The sequence below is a fragment of the Pollicipes pollicipes genome, unplaced genomic scaffold (genome assembly GCF_011947565.3).
Source record: "Pollicipes pollicipes isolate AB1234 unplaced genomic scaffold, Ppol_2.1 Scaffold_4002;HRSCAF=4701_pilon_pilon_pilon, whole genome shotgun sequence".
In the NCBI taxonomy this organism is placed as follows: domain Eukaryota; kingdom Metazoa; phylum Arthropoda; class Thecostraca; order Pollicipedomorpha; family Pollicipedidae; genus Pollicipes; species Pollicipes pollicipes.
This window is the reverse complement of record NW_023596420.1, coordinates 42,127,552-42,135,610: the sequence shown is the minus strand read 5'-3', so window position 1 is coordinate 42,135,610 and position 8,059 is coordinate 42,127,552. Positions and strand designations below refer to the sequence as shown.

Below are 8,059 nucleotides of genomic sequence, written 5' to 3'. Positions count from 1 at the left end.
GAAAACGGGTCCCTTGATTTAGCAAAGGGTTTTTTGAGCCATATTTATTACTCTTCTTGCTCAGTTATGGGGCTTCTTTGATCAAAATGTTGGCACCCTACGGAAAGCCACAATACTTTCGCTTTTCGAAGACGGCGTCCTTTTTTGGAGGGAGAGGGGGAGGCACAACATACTGTTGCCTCCCTCTGCCTGCCGGCAGAAAAAGGGGCAACTACCTCTCTGCCCCCCCCCCCCCTCCCCGCTGCGCTGCCCCTGGCGACAGGGTCTGCGAACGCGTCCACGCAGTGTGCCCTGCTTCAAACCACTGAAGTCATTCATGAGTGAGACCATTATTAGTCATCGTCTTGTATTACCCAACGCTGATGAGTTTACACGTTTAGATGTGTTACATGCGTATCCCTTAACAATACCGCGACACATATCACATTCGTTGACTGACTCCCGAGCCCGCACCATCCCACGTCCCACCACTCCACATCCCACCACATCCCACCACTCCACTGTACAAAAACAATTCGGTAAACCCCCAGGCACTACCGGCGCAACGGACCAACGAAGCTTCCATTCCAGACCGCGACAGCAAGCGATGCCGCCGCCGCCTGGTCACCGCGTCCCGAGGATTACCCACGCCGGCACGCGACGTCACTCTCAAGGTTACGTAACTCGTCGTCTGGATTCTCCGCGGCCGGCGGACGGACGGCGTCCGGCCGGCAACCGCTATCTCATTCATCCTCCGCGATGACTTGTCGGTCTGCCCCGCGCAGTTCGCGCAGTGCGCGCCGCAGGTCGGCCAGGTTGGCGTACTCGCCGGCAGCGCAGGCCTTGCCTCGCGTTCCGACGAACCGCTCGACGGGCGGTGCGCGCGCGGGCCGCGTCGGCCGCGCAAACGCCGTCCGTAGCCGCGCGATGCCCGCCATGTCCAGGTAGTCGGGCTCGCCGCGGGGCGAGGAGGTCCCGGAGCCGGCGTCCGGGACGCTGAGGCCGCCCGGCGGACTCGGGGCCGACAGGATGTCGCGTATTGCCGCCATCGTCATGTAGTCGGACTCGTCGGCGGGCGCCGGCGCCGGCGGCGACACGCTGATGTCCGGAAGCGCGCGGTCCGCGTGGCCCCGCCATGAGGACCCGTGGTCCGCCTGGTCCCACCATGAGGACCCGCGGTCCTCTGACTGCGCCGGTGGGTCCACCACAATGTCCGGGACGAGGCGTTGCCCTGGCTCGGGGCAGCGGCGCGGAAGGCGTGACGTCGGGGTTTCGGCGCCGCGGCTTTTGACATCCGCCGGCGAGTGGGCGATGCGACCGGACAAGGACGCGCCAGGTCCGGTTTCAGCGGCGTCGTCCGCCACGGCCGGCTGTGGCGCTCCGTGGCTGTCTAGCCGGCCGAGGGCGACCAGCGTCGGCCCGTCGTCCTCCTGCGGAAGCAGGGAGCGGACGGCGCCAGGCCGACCCCGTCGCAGCGCCTTCGCCTGCACCTTCTTCAGCGCCCGGTGAAGCGCGCCGGGTGAGACGCGATGTCGAGACGGCGAGCGGGCGCGCGGGCTGGGAATGGTCGTGCGCGCGCCGCCCAGCGCGCCCGTCGTCAGCCCGGCCAGCGCCAGGTTCGGCAGCGACTTGTTAAGCTCCCGGCACGGCGCCGCGGCCACGGCGCGCGTCGGTCGCTCCGTCCAGCGACGCCAGAGTGCACCGAAGCGGTGGGGAGATGCCGGCACGCTCAGGCCCAGGAAACGGCGCTGGTCCTTGCGCCGCGGCTCGGCCGGCGGCGCGGCCGGCCGAGCACTGAGGTCACCGAGGCTGACGCTCGTCTGCGGCGGCGCGCCGAACTGCACTGGGAGCACGGGCACCTTCAGCTCGTGCAGCGAGGCGCAGCGAGGTCGCGGCGGCGGCAGCGGCGGCGGCGGCGGCGTGCTGGCCCTCGAAGTGAGCAGGCTGACCTCGGAATCTCGCAGGGGCTCGTACTCGCCCGAGGCGTCGCTGTCGTAGTCAGAGTCGTCGTCGCGGTAGCTGCGCGGGCCGCAGGGCGACGGTGGATCGCTCATTCGGCGGCCGTTGTAGCAGGAGGAGCTGGAGCGGACGGAAGGCGAGCGGGCGTCGCGCGGAGTCTCGCGGCCGGTCGGCGGAGTCTCGCAGCAGGCCCACGAGGCGTCCGCGGCCTGGCTGATGCGACAGTCCAGCATCTGGGAATGGTTCGGGGCTCAGCTGGGTGGAGGGGCCGGGCGGCATACGCAGGCCTCCACGCGCCGCCACTGCCGAAATATATACAGCTGGAACACGGTATACAGACTGGCAGTCCGCACCATCTCAGTTAATCTCATCGTTTGCGAGCCAATGGTGCTTAAAGACCAGGGACTGCGCTACCGCAAGACCCGCATAAAAACACATGCCACGTCTTCGTATCGTAGATGATATTTCAGTTAGTCTCACAAGCCTGGAGACGAGCTATAGAATCAAGCGAACAGCTGACAATGCCAATTACAGCAATTCAATTTACGGAGCATCTGTAGCATCATCATTACTCTAAGACGTGCAGAGGCTGCAGCCGTTGTTCTAGATCAGGCGGCAAGGTTCAGAAAGTCAACCATTTTTGAACATTTGCATTTGAACATTGAACATTTGCAACCATTGCATTACGATTCGTCAAACACATTAATTAACCTACTGACAGCATAAAAAAATCCAACCTTCCGAAATATTGCAAGTAATCGCGAACAAACTTGCGGAATTGCCTCATAATCAATGTGGCGACGTCCATTTTGCAGCAGGTTTCCCTTTAACGACGTCATAAATCGGCAGGGTTTGGACATGAATACGGGCCGAGTGGGAGACCAGCAGTAGCTGGTGATGTTTCTTTTATGTAAAGTTTTAACCTAGTGGGCGAGGATAAAGCGAAAACGCGTGCACATTTCGGGCGATCTTGATTCCTTGGGGTTGAAAACCGCTGTAGAAAACATAATATCGGGAAATTCCCTGTTCTAGGAAATCAAAATAAAAGAACGTTGTTGGTACACCCGATGTCCTGTGAACGGGACTACAGGCGCAGTTGCATCTTACAGGGCAACAGTTTCGGTACAGAGCGCATGCGCGCCGCTATCCCGAATCCTCACCTTTGTGCACTCAAACGTAGCATCCAGCTCCGTTGTGAGGTGCCTCTGCTCGCGAGACCTCATCCCAACCCCTCTCCGTCCAGCGCAGGCCAGCGACTACCGCCCAGCCGTCCCGCAGCCGGCGCCGTTCGGGTGTTGGGGAGGGGGAGGGGGGATTTCCAGCGCCCGGCTCCGTCCGGGCAGCGCGAGCGGAGCGGCCCGAGTTCCTGAAATCGCAGTCGCCTCCACCAGCGAGGACACTGGGCCTGCATGTCGCTCTGACGCGTGCTGTGTTCCAACAAAGCGGACGAGTCCGCTTATGACGGACGGACGAGCGCGGTGTGCGCAGTCGCATGGTTGTGACATCCCTCAATACGTCTCCGGTGGGACAGCAGCGGCTCTTGCGTAGGTCTGTCCTGCAACGCGCCTTGTCACCTCCACACCACAGTCTTTCCCACAACGTTCAGATCCCGGTGCGGCTTTGCATCGAACATTGTCATTCCACACACCGACGGTGAAATCCGGAGGAAGAGTCCAAAACTTGCACGATCATGATGCCGTTGGTCAGTTGAGCAGCCGCTTGACCATTCAAACACGACACAACTGCACGTATCAGCATTTTGAGATAGTGTTTGAAAAGGCACGTGCGGAACACAGAAACACGCCCTGGGGTAGCCCATAGAAGACTATGTAGAGCGTGCTCCGGCTGACGTCACGGTCTTTTGTCAAGAAATGAAGGGTTTCCCGGGCAGGCGAATGTGATCCTCTGCTACTTGCCGGTGTCTCTCGCAATCTAAAGAAGACTTTTTAAATTTCCGCGCTATCTAAGTGCGATTACTTGGACTGCTCGTCGCAGAGAACTGCCAGCCAAAAGACTCACAAACAGTGAATATACGGTTGCTCGGACTCGCCTATGTCTCGTGTCTTACATTTTCTTTCCATAAAAAGTCACTTCACCTGGGCTTTTAACCTAGCATTGACGCCTCTCTTGATTTAGTGATCTTGCATCACGTCAGCAGGAACGTTTCGTGTCATCAACAATCGCAATATAGTCCGAACACTTCGAATTTGCAAGTCAATAACGTTACGTAGCACGTAAGAACATTCGTGTGTGGCGTAAGAGTGTGGCTTTTTACCTGCACCAGTCAAGCAAGAACGACATAAGCCCTGATAGTGTTGTGTTGCATACATACCAAAGTCTCCAAAGGCGCTGACCACACCATGCGTCACGAAGTCGCCGGTGAGCAGTCGCAGTATGTTGGTTCATAGGCAGGCTCTTCGAACTCATACGCGCATATCGCCTGATCGTCTCGGCAGGTACTGCGACGCTGCAGCTGGCTACGCCGGCGGCTTAGCGCCGGGCAACTCTCGGCGAGCATCCCGATTTAGCGTGCTTTCCAGAAGCGCTAGAAGGCCGTCACGTGTTTTCCGCTTCCTCGGAGGGGCTCAGTCGGAGTCGCTGCGCAGGACAGGTCGGCATGCACGCCTTGTGCCAGATGAAACTGGTGGCAGCTGGATATACGGAACGTGCACAGCAGCCAAGAGCAAGGAAAGATGACATGCCCGAATTGGCGCAACAGCTGATGTCTCAAACTGGTCTGCATGGAGCAAACAGTAGGACAGATGACACGACTTGTTGGGAAATTGCGTTCCTTGATTTGAGCCTTTTCTGGGGCGGTGCATCAAAGGATGAAACGTTGCCGTTGGAGGGTTGAGCATCGTCGAAATAATTAATTGAAATAAATGTCAGTAAGCATGTGTTCCTCTCACTTAACATGCTGATCATTACACAGTTTGGCCAACGTAACAACGGTAGCCCAAATGTGTAAACACCCAAACGAACCGATGAAATAATGCCTCCCACTCTTAGCTACACTTTTCTGGTCTGCGAAGGCCGATGTCAAAGGAGCTGAAACGCCAAACTTCTGGACGGGAGAAAACAACGGATATTGCCACTATCTCACTGTCATTTCCTTGCATCCTGCCTATGACACACGACTACACGTAGTGCTCGGGGTTTCCCTCTTATGCGAACATATGGACCGTGATTCATTACACGACGAAAGGAAGTAGACATGACCATGTGAAAACATCACAAGCTGACCAAAGAAGTCGCCAGCTAGCGTTCATTGCCGGTTCTAATGCAATGTTACGCACTCTGAGCCTCGGTCAAAGTTGCGGTTGTTTGACTTTTCACTGATGTGGTCGTGGAGAATCCCTCGACTGAGTTCTCAAAATGAGGTTTATATACACTATAAGATATGCGCTAGCTTCACGCGGCGTTCGCGGCCGAGGTCGATTTCTTCAGTGGGTCCACCGCACGTGCTGTGAGAGTCATGTTAGAGATACGCACACGTCAATGCCGGTCAGTGCCAGTGTTCCACGCCTTCCTTACATTACAAGACATCCAATTTGAGGACCTCTGGAGACAGGCAGGAAATGTAAAGACGGTGATGGGACATGCATTTCCAGGCGAAGTTTTCAGCACGAAGAATGGGAATGCTACAGCTGCTCTCTAGTTATTACCGAAATGAATGTGTGCCCTCTCCAGTCCTGATCCCCTTAAGACTTTTTTCAAAGCTAAGGGCCCACGTTCTGCTTAATGGGAGTGCAATTCCATCCCACAGTAAAGTGAAGCTGGGACTATTAGGTTTTACGGCCTACATTTTCATTTTGATTTTCCATTTCTATTTGAATTCGCACAAAAATATTTTCCTTCACCAGAGGGTGCTAATAATGCATGATTATTCCGCGGTGTTGACGATCTTCCGGTTTACCGAGATTTTCATCTCTTTACTTAGAATTTTTAGTACAAGCACAAAAATATCTAGTTTCACATGAATAGGATCCACCCATAAATTTAGGCCACCCAAACAAGATCGACCCACAGAAGCTGCCTTTGAAACGTACCTTATGACTCGACACGCAACTGCTTTAACACGGAAATCCCAACAACTTTAGCTGATAGGTCCATGGTTAGTGTGATCATTTGCCCAATTTTGAATAACGGTCAGTGGGTCATTATGAGGATATTTTGCCGACAAACTAACAGGAAGTGAGGCCAGACAAAATGATCGTTTGAACTGATCTATGGAAAATCAATCTTGCCTGCGCATTCACCGATATTTCAAAAAAGAGCACTTCACATCGGCTGGCATGAAAAACAGCAGTATTGCCTCGTTGACATTTCGGACAAACTGCCGCCGCTTTATTAACCACCAGGGACACGCTGGTGCTGGTGACTTGGGTTCGCTTGAGTTGCTTGACACCTTACATGACAGGCGACCGGATGGTAAGGGGATCCCAATCACCCAACAGCAAATCCCGAACAGCTGAATTACTGCCACCTAACAATCCGTTCTCGGTCGTGACGTCGTGGACTGAAACAATGCTGTCTTCGTAGTATCCCGTGTTCGCTCTTTGTCTCCCTTCCATATGACCCGTGCCAATGACCAAGCAAGCATAATTGTTTACAGTATCTAGAGGAAACACGCACAATTTATGTGTAGCATGCAGCAAGTTTCAGTAAGTCTTCAGCTCACTTTTTTTGCGGTCAGTGCAATCACTTCAAGCATTCAAGCACAACGGACGTTTTACTGGCAGATTGCGTCTTGCCCTGGTTATCTTTGTCATCTTCTCAACACGCGCTCGGGTGGAGGTCAAATTGACTCCCGAAGGTTTTTCCAGAATAAATTTCCGAACGGCGAGGTGTAGCCGCGCCAAATTTAGCACAGCTATAGACAATTAAATAGCGGATCCTTTGGCATAACAATTTAAATGTACACTGTAAGGTCGTTGACCTATGGCAGGTTAAAGTCAGACCATGGTTTCAGCGAAGGCAATTTCTAGGGAATCCTTCAATCTGATCCAACAACGGCGTGTTAGAGGAGGCCATACGTATCTGAGATGCTTTCTTAGGCAACACAACAGTTGAATGAGCAAATTACATTGACCTAAGGTCAGTTATGAAGGTCACACCAAGGTCAAAACCATCTTATTTTATTACTCTAGGTTTGCTGTATGGGATGGTTTTTGGTGCCCATTTCGAGTTTATTGATAGCAGGAACCGCATTATACATATTCCAAGGACTTCTTAGAAGTCAGAATAGGTCATTGACCTGAACTGACCTGGGTCAACATTTTGTGTAAGGAGCATGCTGCCTAGCGTAATCTTTGTCGCTTGGTCAAATGCAAACCTTAAGGCAATGTTGTATGATTTTGGTCACATTGACCTTTAAAAGGTCACTGGCCTTAAATGAGAGTGTGAGCTTTTGCTTAGAAACGGTTATCTAGGTTCCGAGGGCACTTTGGAGACCAACCTGGAACTTGACCTTGCTTGACCTTTTTGGCCCGAAGGTCATGACCTAGGAACCTGAACCTTTGACCTAATTGAGTTAACGTACAGGTCAACACACTCTGTAAATTTGGTGTTTCTAGCTTTCTTTGTTCCCGAGATCTCAGGGGAGTCAATTTGCCCCCCCCCCCCCCCACCCGAGCGAAGGGTATCTAGCCGGCGACCCGGGCGCGTGCCAAAGAAGAATGAGCAATATTTTTAAAATCATTTCCTTCTTTGATGATTTACTCGAAATGTCGCCATCGCCCAACCATGACGCATTTAAACATGCATATAACGGGCATTACATACACATAACAAGCGCAGCATCTTTTTTGAGCGTTTACGTTATGAAGATTTTAATGCTTAGCGATCGTAATGCGAATCAGTCACTTTCCAAACACGGATTCATTCGAAGCTGTGTATAACATATCACTTACAACGTTGGCTGCTTCCTAGGAAGCTGGAAAGTTTGATGTTTTGACTTACTTCAGTGCTCCATCTATCGCATACCAAAATTGGCCACCAACAGAAGTTCTCGAAGTGAACTGAAATTATGTTTCCATTGGATGCTTTTCTGGATAGCTTAGCTATCATTACTTTGGCGTATTGAAACAGGGAGAACAGGTCATCTCACAACATTCTGAAA

The 8,059-nt window shown here is 53.3% G+C and overlaps 1 protein-coding gene across 1 annotated transcript; it reads right to left on the bottom strand.

Moving 5' to 3' along the window:
• Window positions 1-332: 332 nt before the first annotated feature.
• LOC119093969 (nascent polypeptide-associated complex subunit alpha, muscle-specific form) lies at window positions 333-3,186 on the bottom strand. Its single transcript, XM_037217002.1, has 2 exons — window positions 3,099-3,186; window positions 333-2,171 (listed from the first exon to the last, which is right to left on the bottom strand). The coding sequence occupies exons 1-2, from the start codon at window positions 3,159-3,161 to the stop codon at window positions 723-725; spliced, it is 1,512 nt and encodes a 503-aa protein (XP_037072897.1). The 5' UTR covers window positions 3,162-3,186; the 3' UTR covers window positions 333-722.
• Window positions 3,187-8,059: the final 4,873 nt, after the last annotated feature.

Coding starts and splice junctions, on each gene's coding strand:
- LOC119093969 (XM_037217002.1), bottom strand. CDS start 3,161: ATGAGGTCTCGCGAGCAGAGGCACCTCACAACGGAGCTGGATGCTACG. Junction 2,172..3,098: donor CTACGTTTGAGTGCACAAAG/GTGAGGATTCGG, acceptor AACCATTCCCAG/ATGCTGGACTGTCGCATCAG.